Source organism: Pongo abelii, chromosome 1 (assembly GCF_028885655.2).
Source record: "Pongo abelii isolate AG06213 chromosome 1, NHGRI_mPonAbe1-v2.0_pri, whole genome shotgun sequence".
In the NCBI taxonomy this organism is placed as follows: domain Eukaryota; kingdom Metazoa; phylum Chordata; class Mammalia; order Primates; family Hominidae; genus Pongo; species Pongo abelii.
In genome coordinates, this window is record NC_071985.2 from 138763831 (window position 1) to 138778144 (window position 14314).

Sequence of the window (14314 nt, forward strand, 5' to 3'; positions counted from 1 at the left end):
GCAGTGAGCCGAGATTGCGCCATTGCACACCAGCCTCGGGGACAGAGGGAGACTCCGTCTCAAAAAAAAAAAAAAAAGATAAAATAGTGATACTTATTAAATTAAGACAGTTATTTAAATTGCATATTCATTTTCCCTAAGAATTACAAAAATTGTAAATGAACTTTTAAAATTATGTTTATGGGCTGGGCGCGGTGGCTCACGCCGGTGTAATCCCAGCACTTTGGGAGGCCGAGGCGGGTGGATCACGAGGTCAGGAGATCGACACCATCCTGGCTAACACAGTGAAACCCCGTCTCTACTAAAAATACAAAAAAAATTAGCTGGGCGTGGTGGTGGGCGCCTGTAGTCCCAGCTACTCAGGAGGCTGAGGCAGGAGAATGGCGTGAACCTAGGAGGTGGAGCTTGCAGTGAGCGGAGATTGCGCCATTGCACTCCAGCCTGGGCGACAGAGCAAGACTCCATCTCAAAAAAAAAAAAAAAATTATGTTTATGGGGAAAATTTCAACAGCACATAAAATTCCTAAAATCTTCTACCTACTTGTATTTCATTTTATAAATAGACTTTTATTTTTTAGAACAGTTTTAGATTTACAGAAAAACTGAGATAATAATACAAAGTTCCCATATAGTCCTATACACTGTATTAATATCTTACATCTCTTACAGTTAGTGAGCTAGTGTTTGATAACCAGTAATAATGATGCATTATTATTAACTAGTGTCTATATTCACATTTCCATAGATTTCCTCTAATATTCTTTATTATCTTCCAGGATCCTATCGTATTACATTTAGTTTTTTCTCCTTAGGTCTTCCTTGGCTGTAAGCTTCTCAAACTTTCCTCATCTTTATTTTAAGGAATACTGATTAGGTATTCTGTAGGATGGCACTTGATTACAATTTGCCTGACGTTTTTCTCCACATTAGACTGGGGTTATGGGATATTGGGAGGAAGATTACAGATGTAAAGTGTTGTTTTCATCACTTTATAGCAAGGATATTTACCTTGAACATGATTTGTCACTGTTGATGTTGACCTTGGTCACCTGTCTTCAGTAGTGTTTGTCAAGTTTCTCCACTGTCAAGTTATTCTTTTTGTCCTCCCTTCCATACTACACTCTTTGGAAGAAGTTAGCCTGCATAGGTCATATGTAAGAGAGTTATGTTTCACCTTCTTGAGAGCAAAGTATTTGCACACATTTTTTACAGTTCTTTTACACAAGAGATTTGTTTCTTTTCCCCTGTTTACTAATGTATTCAATCATTTATGTCAGTATGGACTCATGGACATTTGTTATATACTTTAAGTTATAATCCAATACTACTTTATTTGTTGCTCACATCGTTCCAGCTTTGGCCATTGGAAACTTTCAGTTGGTTCCTGTGCACCTTTGACATGCCCTCCTCACTGTGGGGTGTTTTTTGTTGTTTCTTTTAGTTAGTTTTTTTTTTTTTTAAAGTTCTTCCTTCCTTTCTGGCATTACAAGATGCTTGTTACTTATCTTGAACATTTCTGTCCCAGTCCTAGAATCAGCTATTTCTCTAAGGAGACCTGATTACTTTCATTGGAGAATAGTATTAGAAACCAAGATCTGGATACTAGGTGTGCTTGTTGCTACTGAGTATCATTTCTTTTAGGCCCTCTCAACTAACAAAGCAAAGAAATATACATATATATGTATGTATATTTTTACATATAGATATTTATATAGACATACATATGTGTACATTTTCATGAATATATTTATATATACATATATACATATGTGCACATACATTTGTATGTATATATGTACATATGTATATATATTTATATACACAAATATTTCTATACGTAGTCATACAGAAATATGTATAAAATATATAAATATGTATAAAATATATACTTATATAAATAATATAGATGACTGCATACAGAAATATGTGTATATACATACGTGGGTCATACTGAATGAGTATGATCCATCACAGTATTCAGTATCACATTGAATGAAATAATATCCTTTTGTTTTTAATAGTGCCTAGCACATAGTAAGTGCTTAATAGATATTAACTCTTATTAAACACCAATGCTGTGTAAGTTTACAGAAAGGAAGATTATATAAGAGTACTGTACTTAAAGTGGTTGTCTTGTCAGACTTTTGAGGATTACTTCAGGGGTTTTAAAGGTAGGGTGATTATACTTTCTGATTTACTTGGGATGAAGATCCTAGAATGTGATTGTTGTGCTAGCATGACTGTGAGTAGCATCCCCGTTTCCACTAGTGAAAGTATTTTGGTTTGAATGATAAATTGTATAGTCATCTTATTTAAGGGGTAATAAAACTGCATCGCTCTGACCTAGGATGATGTAAATGAGTGGAGTAGGCTGGGAGAAAATCAATGAGCACTGAGAAGAAGCTCATCTATCTAAGAGAGCAGCACTGCTCTGTTCCAGCTACTGTGGCCAAGGAGGAATGTGGCCCTGAGTGTAAAAGATTTTGATTTTTCAGGAGTAGGCAAAATCTAGAATATGTGTAATGATCCCTCAATTTTTCATCATTGACAACTAATTCAGTTTTTCTAAAAAGCACAAAAACTCATTAAAGCTCTGTACATTTTATCATAGGTAAATTATATCATAATTTTTAAAATGTATAGGCTAAATGATGGTCTTTATATGCCTAAGAGTTACTGGATATGTTAAAAAATATATATGATAGTAAAACTATAAGGCAAGAAAAACTTACCTTATAAAGTTGGCTCAAGGGAAGTCTGGAGCACATATTAAGACTCAGAAAACTGAAAAATGAAGTACTTAAATTGACCATAACTGTGAGAGCCTTTGAAATCCTTAATGAATTAAAATGACTAAGGATTTTCTGAAGGCTTTTTAAATTGTATATAATTGCAACATTGAAGATAGAAATGAATGTATAGTAGGCAAAAATTGTGTAACCAATGCTTCTACTTGAAATGTGCCTCAGATGACGTTTTGTAGTTGAGATTTGTGGAACTTTGCTCTGGAAATAAATTAATTTTTTTTTCTTTTTAAAGACTGTTTTAGAGAAGTTATTCATATACGTCTAGAGGAACTGCTCTGTGTTTTAAAGTCTATAATGAATAAGCATCAGAACCTCAATTCTGTTGATCTTCAAAATGCTGCAGAAATGCTCACTGCAAAAGTGAAAGGTAAGGAAGATATAGTAAAAGTGGGTTGCTGTGGGCAAAAAGGAGCCAAGTGATATATTTTGGTCTATAGTGAATATATAGCCAATTCCTCTCATTGCATTTGTGTGATGTATGTTAATAAGGAGTTATATATACTTTGATATTGAAATATTCCCACTAAGTCACACCTAAAGCTTTCTTCCTTTTATAAACTAACTTTATTTGACAGCAGATACTTTAAAAAGACTTAACTTTAACCACACAACTGATGTTTAAAATTTGAGTTTTTTATGAATGAGTGCATGCTCTTTCAGGGTGATTGGTGTACAAGAAGTCTTTGTTAGGTGAGGACAAATTGATGTTGGAGAGTGGTAATCTGTAGTGACTACTTAAAAGAGGGAATCAAATGGAGAAAAAGAAGGCTTAATTGGGACCTTATTTTAAAATGTGAAAATGAAATTAAAATTGTAAAATAAGTTTATCATACATATGTATGGGTGTGTGTGTGTGTATCTGTAGCATATATGTGCTAAAACTTAGCATGAAGAATTGGACCATTATCCTCTGATGAAATGACTTGCCACTCAAAGTTGTGAGAATTATTCTGAGTTGCAGTATATGAAAGAAGGATTGAGAGCAAAGTGAGTATTTGAGAAGAAATGAGACAGGAGGCAGGGAAATAAATTAGGAGATGGTTAGGAATAAGGGGCTAGATGAGGGTTGAAGCTTAAATGAGCACAAGCTGGGGTGTGGTAGTGGTAGAATGCGATTTGTTATATAAGAAGAAATGGATGTCAGTTTGACAGAACAACACAGATTGAATGTTAGTGGTTATGGAGAAGTTTGGTGTTGAAGATGTGGACTTGGGAATTGTTGATGTATAGGCAGTGGAAAAGGATGACATCAGCTGAGTGTGCACAGTAAGTAGAGGACTGATGTGAGATCCCAGGGACAGAGAGAAGATACAGAGGAATTGGAGAAACACCCAACAGGTAGGGAGATGGACCTGTAAGGAGGTGACATGGAATTTTAAAAGTGCAGGGTTTTAAGAAGTGATTATCAGTGTTAAATGCTACCGATAAGGTAAATGGATTCAAAGTAATAAACCTACAGAAAGTGACCTTTAGGGAGCAGTGATGTAGCAATCAGAGACAGACAAGGTAACAGCAATCCTGTGAGCAATTCTGTGATAGAAGGATGCCTAGGCACCATGGGAGCACAGAGTGAGGAACTCACTCTAGGCTGAATGAGGAAAGGAAATTTTGGGGAAAGGGATTGCCGGTCCTGAGTCGCAAAGGTCAAGTAGGCATTAACTGGGCTGGGCTGGGTGGGGATGGGGCTGTGATACAAGAACTCTGGGTGAGAAGAACATGATGAGATTGGTGAACAGGATCATATTTGGAGAGGCTAAAGGGCATGTGTTAAGGGATGAAGCAGGAAAAGAAAATAAAAACCTTGTCTACAAAATATAGTTCATATACTTAAGGAAACCACCCCTGCCAGCACTTTTTGACATAGATTTATCATGTTTGTGTGGTTTCCTTTTTTCTGTATTTCAAACACTGAAAAAAATGTAGATGATTTTTAAATGGGAAACATGGATAGCTTCTTCTGTCCTGACTTTTAAAAATGTGCTTAGTAACCAAATTTGTTTCTAAATAGATTGTTTACAAGTACCATTTAACTTTAGTTAGATAGGGAAATTTGTGTCTATAGATAGTAAAATTTCCATGCTTGGAAATAGCGACCTAGTTCAATTGTTGTCAGTAGCTATTGTGTGCAGTCAGGATGTCCTGGGGAAGGAGTGCGCCTGTGTATAGTTGGTGTCCACATTCCAGAAACAAACTTGAAGAGAGTGCTCTCTCAGATACCTTGAAGATCTTTTTGTCTTTGAGGAAAAGCAATCTTCTGAATATTATTTTCCACTATTGCTATCTTTATACTTGGGATTATTGTTACTGTTTTACTTTTGTGCTGGATGACATTTAAAAGGGGAAGATTATTTTGTTGTTGGGAAACTTCCTCTGTTTCAGTAGAACTCTATGAGACTAGAACACTTTAAATATTGTGTTTTCTTTGTGTTAAGTTTATATGGTTTATAATAAAACCTCTTTCCCTGCCCCATCTCTCACTTTTGAGGCCATTTAAAAATATCATTGATACCCCAATTGAAAAATATTCAGCGACTTGAAAAATTGAGGTCAAATCAACTTAATTAATGGTTTCATTTAATGGTAATTTAGTTTTCAAAACCTGGAAAGGCAGAAGGTAAGTAGAAACCATTTTGAGTATCTGTTCAGTGCCAGCCAGTCTAAGTGCTTTAAAACCTATAAATGTACAGTAGTAGCTGTTTCAGAAAGGAAAAGTTTCTGGGACAGAAAGCTGTCTGGAATATGGAGATCCTTTATATTATTTAAGGTTTCAGTTTTTTTGTTTGTTTGTTTTTAAAAGATGGGGTCTCACTCTGTTGCCCAGGCTGCAGTGCAGTAGCATGTTCATAGCTCACTGTAATCTTAAACTCCTGAACTCAAGCAATCCTCCGACCTCAGCGTCTCAAGTAGCTGGAGCTACAGATGTGAGCTGTCAGTCTCCCAGCTGATTCTTAAATTTCTAAAATTTTTCATAGGGACAGGGTCTTGCTATGTTGCCTAGGCTGATCCTGAACTCCTGGCCTCAAGCAGTCCTCCCACCTTGGCCTCTAAAATGCTGGGATTACAGGCATGAGCCACCACACCTAGTCCATCATTGAGTGTTTTTTTTTTGAGGCAGTGTCTCTGTCACACAGGCTGGAGTGCAGTGGCATGATCTCGGCTCACTGCAGCCTCAGCCTCCTGGGTTCAAGCAATTCTCCTGCCTCCGCCTCCCGAGTAGCTAGGATTACAGGTATGTGCCACCACACCCAGCTAATTTTTGTATTTTTAGTAGAGATGAGATTTTACCATATTGGCCAGACAAGTCTCAAACTCTTGACCTCAAGTGATCTGCCTGCCTCGGCCTTCCAGAGTGCTGGGATTACAGGCATGAGCCACTGCGCCCGGCCCTATCATTTAATTTTAACTCTGACTATGTTTAAAAAACAGCAGTGACCTAGGTTTATGACTTACTTTGGAGACCTTAAGTATGAAATGCATTTTTTCAAATCTACCAAACAATAGAAAAAAAATACAGAATAACTTTAGAATCAGGGATGTGTAATCTTATTTGTATTACCACAGGTTTGAATGCATGAAGTGTGTCTGCTTCCTCTGTATAAGAAGTGAGAAATTGGAATCTTTACCCATATTTTTTATTTTAAATGTGGAGTTTACCTTTTAATAACTTTAAAAGAAAAATCTTTAGTTTTTTTCCCATTCATTCTAGTAGTGATTTGTATTTCCTGTGTGTTCTCCTGTTTCCAAGCAGGAAATTCAGTCTGACAAAATATTTGCAATATGGTAAAAGAGATACAGCCTATTTTTAAAGGAGATAAAGGTATCTTCAGAACTCACTAATTTATTATGTACTATTTGTTTTCATTATTTTCAGTTATTTTGGTCAATCTTATTTCTAATATAAATGAAAATAACCCTTAATTTAGGTTTTTTATGTTCTGCATTTTACCCTATATTTAAAAATTGGTAAACAAAAAAAGAAAAAAGTCGTAATTATGCCTCTAAGATTGTAGAAGCCTTGTATTTGTTTTGAAAACTTAATTTTATTAATAGGCCAAATGGTATAAAAGGGTATTGAACGATGAAGTTTCTTTGTTGCTTTTGACCATTAGTCACTCATTCCTTTACCTAGATAAGCAACAACCTTTATTGGTCTCTTGTGTGTTTTTTCAGAGATACACATATACAAGCAAATACACGGATGTGTTCTCTTTTTTAACCTCCTTTTTGCACAGATGTTAGAGTTCTGCCCCTTGCTCATTGTCATGAGTTACCTGCACATAAAGGGTTTCCTCATTCTTTTGTTATTATTTGTTTCTTCAAAGCTGTATGGTAATCCCTTATATTGATGTACTATAATTTATTTCATCAGTTAACTACTAATAGATGTTTGGATCATTTCCAGTTTTTTTCCTATTACAAACAGTGCTTCAATAAATAGCCATGCAAATTCCTAGATGAATAATTGCTGAATCAGCAAGCATGTGTGTTTATATTTTTTGATATTACCAGATACCTTCAGTATAGGTTCTGCCCTTCTGATAGCAGTGCTGAAGAGGCTGATTTCCTGCACCTTTGCCAACAGAACTGGTTACAAAGCTCTGTTATCCAGTGTGATAGTGAAAAGTGGTATCAGTCTAGGTTTGATTTGCATTTCCCTCATTTTGAGTACAGTTGAATATCATTTCATTTGTTTCAATACCGTTTTTACATCCTTTTATGTTAATTGACCTTTTATCTGTTTTTCTTTTGCTGTTAGGTCTTCTTTTAGTATTGATTTGTAGAAACCCTGTATAAGTAAAATTAGCCTTTAGTCTTTGATTAATGTTGAAAATTTTTTTTACTTCATTTTTTATCTTTTATTTTTGCATTAACATTTTTCAGTCTTTTTCATGGTTTCTGGCTTTTGAGTACTAGGAAAGGCTTCTCCGCTCTGAGATTATAATAGAATTCTTGAATGTTTTTTCTTCTGATGTTTCATGGTTTCATTTGTTGAATTTAAGTCTTCAGAAACATTGTAAAGTATCTAAGTGTCTAGTAAATGTATCAGGTAATTCATCTTTTTGCCACTAATTTGAGATGTCACCTTTATCATAAATACACTCCATTCTCACATATATCTATTTATGGACCTTATTCTGTTCCATTGATTTGTTTAGTTGTATGCCCAGGCCACACTGTTTTTATTATAGTTTTTGTGGCATTTTAGTATCTGGTAGGGATAGCTTGTTTAGAATTTTATTTTTTCCATGAAGATTTTTGAATTGGCTGTTTGGTTCTAAAAAATATCTACTGGTTTTTTTTTTTTTTTTGACGATTTGAGTTAAATTTATAGATTAAATTAAGGAAAATATACATATTTAGTATTTCTATCCAAGAATATAATATGTACTTTGTTTCTTGAAGTTGTCTTTTTGTGTTCCTCAGAAGCAACTGAAAGTTTTCATTAGGTAGGTCTTGTAGCTTTTTTGTTTTTTTCCCTATGTATTTTATTCTTTTCTATTTTTTTTTCCTTTTCATGCTTTTCTTCCATTGCATCTTTTAATTGAATGGTTTTTGAACTGTGGGCTCTGACTCATGACATCAAGTAAGTGGATTGTGACCAGCATTTTTAAAAAATGAAAGAGAATAGAAAAATCAGAAGCAACACTCATTATATAAAACTTACGTATGTGTCAGAAATTTTATAGGTGTTATATAACTGATTATTATTATGTGTGTATAGAATACTCAGTCATGATGCAATATGTGTTTTTTCCCAAGGTTGTGGTCAAAAACATTTGAAAGTTGCTGCTCTAATAGGTTGTATGAATGAAAGCTATTCAGGTGATTTCTTGAAGAGATACTAAACGTGTCTTAGGACTTGGTATTGTGATTTAGTAGGGAACCCAAGGGAGGCAATTATTTAAACCTTAAGCAACATTTTAATGAGCTTTTGAAGAACTATTAATAGAGGGGATGGAGTGGAGACAGAGACACCAGTTAGGTTGTTAAATAGTTCAGACTAGAGGTAAAACGTGGGCTTTTGAATTAAATCAATGGCAATGGGGATGGAAAGGAAGAAAAAATATTTTACAGGCATTTTTGAAAGTGAAGCTAATGAGCTAAGGATTGTATGGAAAATAGGTGGAAAGTAGGAGAAGAAATATATCAGCCTATTAGAAATGCGAATCTGGAGCTCGGAGGTTAAAACTAGACATGTAGTTTAGGAATTTGTTCTCTCAAAGGTATGGAAGTGGATGAGATTCTGTAGGGATAGTGTATTTAAAGAAAGCCAAAATGAGAGCTATAGAGGCTAAGTGGAGAAAGCTCTATGAAGTACAGACTGTGTACAGATAGATATTGAACAGAGGAACAGAGCTTGTGTTTACTGAATCCAAGCACTGTACTCTGGGTGCTTCACATTTGTTTTCTCAGTCATTCCTCTCAATAATATGCTGTTTTGCTTATGAGGAAATTGAAATTAGGTAATGTGTCCAGACTAACACACAAAGTAGTAGAGACCAGATTTGAATGCAGGGCTGAAACTCCAAAGCCTTTTATCAGTATATATTACTGTTATATCACCTCTCATTTTGCAGATATGGAAACTGAGGCATAGAGAGAAGTTTGTCCAACATACATATTAAGTGGTAGTGTTGTTGAAACTTGCAAAAAGGTTTAGAAGCTTGAAGACTTAGAAGAAAAAAGACATCTAATTTTGACTGATAGGTTATTGTTGACAGTGTTTTGTGTTATTATATAATAATAGCTAACATTTTTGAACATCTTCTGTGTAACAGGCTCTGTTCTAAGTTCATTTAATCTTCACAACAGTTCTCGAAGTACGTAATTATCCCCATTTTATAAATGAGGAAACTGAGTTACAGAGGGGTGAAGTTATATAACATTGTAAGAGAGAGAGTTAGGATTTAACTTAGGTAGACTGACTTCGGAACCCATCTCTTTACCAGGGGTTGGCACACAGGCAGGTGGGCCAAATCTGGCCAGCTGCCTGTTTTTATAAATAAAGGTTTATTGGAACACAGTCTTATTCATTTATGTATCATCTATGGCCCCTTTCAACAGAATTGAGTAGTCACAACAGACTGTATGGCCTGAAAAGTGTAAAATATTTACTACCTGGTCCTTTATAGAAAAAGTTTTCCAGGCCAGGCGCGGTGGCTTACACCTGTAATCCTAGCACTTTGGCAGGCCGAGGCGGGCAGATCACAAGGTCAGGAGATCAAGACCATTCTGGCTAACACGGTGAAACCCCGTCTCTACTAAAAAATACAAAAAAAATTGGCCGGGCGTGGTGGTGGGCGCCTATAGTCCCAGCTACTCGGGAGGCTGAGGCAGGAGAATGGCGGGAACCCGGGAGGCAGAGCTTGCAGTGAGCCGAGATCGCACCACTGCACTCCAGCCTGGGCGACAGAGCGAGACTTGTCTCAAAAAAAAAAAGAAAAGAAAAAGTTTTCCAGCCTCTGATAATCGTTAAAGTGGGTGAAAAGCCAAATCTTGAATTTAAGGTCAACTTGGGAAGGAAGGCAATATAGGCAGGCCATGGCATGACCTATTTATAGAATTCTGTTCAGTAGTGAAGAAACCGTAAATGGATTGAATAGTAGCTTTAAGGAGAAATATGGTAAAATGAACATTTTTTTCATATAGGAAAGATTTGAGTATGTTAGTACCATAAGAAAAAATGTCAATTGAATAGGAGATAATGAAGCTGTGAGGGAGAAGTAAAGTTGGTATAGGGTTTTGGAGAATGTAGGAAAGAGTAGGTATATTTATTATTGGAAAGGAGCCAAAGACTTTTGTTTGAAACACTGAGCAGGAGCAAAAAAGAGAATTATATTAGATATTAGAAATATAGGGCTGTTTTGAAGTCAGGCAAAGGCATTAGGAATAGGAATTTTCATTAGATGGCTATAACTTCGCTCAAGTGGGGATGAAGATAAGATGGTTCAAATGTTGAATTGATTTAATAATTATTCTTTTCACTACTCAACAGTTGTTACAATTATTATTTTTTAATCTCCCAGTCATGTTTAGTGTGATAAAAAAATACAAGAAAGTAAGAATAATTATACAATTTTGGATAGGGTTATAAACTATTTTTTAACAGCTTAAAGTTAGGAAATACAAGTAGGATTTACATTTTTGATGGTATTATATTATAAATTACTATTTAAAGTCTACTTTACAATGTATTTTTATAAACAGCTTTATCGAGGTATGATTGTATAATAAACAATGGTGCAATTTGAAAATTCTGACATATGCATCATACTCCTGTGAAATTGTCATCATTCTACCTGTATCTCTTGGTCCCCCCTTTCACAAATCTTGATATGTTGTTTTTTCATTTTTATTCTGCAAAATCCCTTTCTTTAATTTTTTGAGATGGAATCTCGCTCTGTCACCCAGGCTGGTATGCAGTGGTGTGATCTCAGCCCACTGCAGTCTCCTGCCTCAGCCTCCTGAGTAGGTGGGATTGATTACAGGAGTGCGTCACTACCCCCAGCTAATTTTTGTACTTTTAGTAGAGACGGAGTTTCGCCATGTTGGCCAGGCTGGTCTCAAACTTCTGACCTCAGGTGATCCTCCCACCTCGGTCTCCCAAAGTGCTGGGTCAGAATACTTTTTAATTTCCTTTTTTCTTCTTTGACACCTGGGTTATTTAAAAGTGTGTTACTTACATGGACACAGGAAGGGGAACATCACACACCAGGGACTGTTGTGGGGTGGGGGGAGGTGGGAGGGATAGCATTAGGAGATATACCTAATGCTAAATGACAGTTAATGGGTGCAGCACACCAACATGGCACTTGTATACATATGTAACAAACCTGCACATTGTACACATGTACCCTAAAACTTAAAGTATAATAATAATAAAATTAAAAAATAAAAATAAAAAAATAAAAGTGTGTTATTTAGTTTCTAAATATTTGGAGATTTTCCAGAGATCCTTCTGTTGTTTCTAATTTAATTTCATGTTATCACAAAAATATTTTGCCTCATTTGAATCCTTTTAAACTCATCAAGACTTGTTTTATGGCCCATAATGTAGTCTATCTTGGTAACGATATTCAGTGTGCATTTGAAAAGAACATGTGTTTTGCTTTGTCAGGTAGGGTGTCATATAAATGTCTTGTCAAGGTGGTAGATAGTGTTGTTCTCATCTTCCCTATGCTTACTTATTTTCCGTCTACGTGTTCTGTCAGTTATTGCGAAGGGTTATTGAAATCACCAGTTACAACTGTGAATTTATGTGTTTTTTGCAGTTTTTCAGTATTTTAAAGCTCTGTTTATTAGGTACATAAATATATGGAATTGTTATGTCCTTTTTTTTTTTTTTTTTTGGAGACAGAGCCTTGTTCTGTCGCCCAGGCTGGAGTACAGTGGTATGATTTCAGCTTACTGCAACCTCTGCCTCCTGGGTTCAAGTGATTCTCATGCCTCAGCCTTCCCAGTAGCTGGGATTACAGGCACGCGTCACCATTACCTGGCTAATTTTTTGTATTTTTAGTAGAGATGGGGTTTCGCCATGTTGCCCAAGCTGGTCTTGAACTTCTGAGCTCAGACAATCTGCCCACCTCGGCCTCCCAAAGTGCTGGGATTACAGGCATGAGCCACTGCGCCTGGCTGTTATGTCCTTTTGATGAATCGACTCTTTCATAATTATAAATGACTCTTTTTATCCCTGGTAATGTCCTTTGTATAGAAATCTTTTTTTTTTTTTAAATAAGAAACAGAGTTTTGCTCTGTCAGGCTGGAGTGCAGTGGTGCAATTATAACTAACTGCAGTCTTGAACTCTTGGCCACAAGTGATCCTCCTGCCTTGGCCTCCCAAAGCCCCAGGTTTACAGGCATGAGCCACCACACCCAGCCTATTTCTTATATTTTATTCGAGTGTCTTTTAGTTGTTTCAGGTAGAAGTATAATCTGTTTCTCCATCTTGGTCAGAGCAGAAGTCTGAGAATATTTTTTAAATGCCCATTATTTAAGAACCATATTTGCAATGGTAACTTTTTCTTTTTGTTTGTATCAGTGATATTTAGAAGAATCTGATGAAGGTTATGGATCTTAGCCTCCCGCCTGCCAATCTACAGAGGCTTATGCATATAAAATTTTGGTTGCAATTTCATGGGATTTATAGGCTTGAAGTTTAATTCACTCCCACCTAGGCGTTCTTGCTTTCCAACTCTCGTTGTATATTAGAATCACATGAGAGAGCTTGCAACAAAATATATTCTTCACCACATACCTATGAAATCTGAATCTTTGATTAGTGGGACCCAGACTTTGTTTTTATTAATAAAACTCCCCAGGTAATTCTAATGTGCAGCCGAGATTAAAGACAACTCTGTTTTAAAGTAGAGAATGACTTCTTCAAAAGGTTTCTCTTCCTTCCCTTTATTGGTAAGAATATTAGGGAGGGGTCATATAGGGAACCAGTTACTCTTTATACCCAGCCCAAGAAGCACCAGTTACTTTAAAAAAATTACCAATTCCACTTTCAGACTTTGTCTTGGTAAACCGTGTTTGGGCTTTTAACAAGAGTGTATACAGAAGTTAAAATAAGAAATCTTTTTCAGTTTTGTTTCATAATTTGCTTTAACAAAATGCAAAATGTTAGAATATCTCTATTGTAAACAAAAGGCAGCTAGCTGTATGTCAATTAACATGGACCTCAGAGCCCAAGAGCCTGTTATAAGAAATAAGGCTATAAGTAAATAGGAATTTTAATTTTCCAAATCACTGGGTGTTTTTTTTAATGTGATGTGCTTTGTTACAGGTTTTATGCTGTGTCAAATATATGTATATGTATATATATATTTATGACTTTAATTATTGGTAATTCATACTAAAAAATGTACCTCATATTGCCTTCAGTGAGCTACAGTGTATTTAGCTGTTTTTTACAATGCCAGAAAGCAGTAAGGAAGAGAAAATAGCACAGAACACTGTTAATAATTGAGAGGTGTGGTGTAACATGGACTATATGACTCCAGCTCTGATGGATTTCACATTGAGTCAGTTTTTAGATGTGTCAAATTATGTAATCCATGGAGTAGTCAGTTTGGAATGCTAACTGCTTTTATGCAAGCTGATTCTTTTATATGAATTTCATAATGAAGAATTTGAACATCATGTCCATTTTGTATGTTAGGCTTTTCAATTTCTGAATCTTCTAATGCTTCTTGAACTAATGATGAAGTTTTAAAGGATTAAATGATTCTGTATAAATCTAGTTTAAAGTATGTTTTTCCTTATTGTAACCAACTTTTCCTTACAGCTGTGAACTTCACAGAAGTTAATGAAGAAAACAAAAACGATCTCTTCCAGGAAGTGTTTTCTTCTATTGAAACTTTGGCATTTACCTTTGGAAATATGTAAGTAGAGAACTGTCATTTAAAGCAACTAGTCCTAGGTGTCTTAGTGAGAGTATGTTGCATTATCCAGTAAGATACATGGGAAATGAAGTATTAAATGGTATTAAATATTACAACTTTGGA

At 35.5% G+C, this 14314-nt stretch overlaps 1 protein-coding gene across 4 annotated transcripts in view; it reads left to right on the forward strand.

The window, feature by feature from the left end:
* The window catches only part of ARHGAP29 (Rho GTPase activating protein 29), a 74882-nt gene that overhangs the window by 24717 nt on the left and 35851 nt on the right, over positions 1-14314 (forward strand). For all 4 annotated transcript variants that reach the window (XM_024233255.3, XM_024233238.3, XM_002810590.5 and 1 more), the window contains exons 3-4: positions 3040-3174; positions 14095-14191. In XM_024233255.3, coding sequence (XP_024089023.1) covers positions 3040-3174; positions 14095-14191 — 232 coding nt within the window. The remainder of the gene's footprint in view (positions 1-3039; positions 3175-14094; positions 14192-14314) is intronic.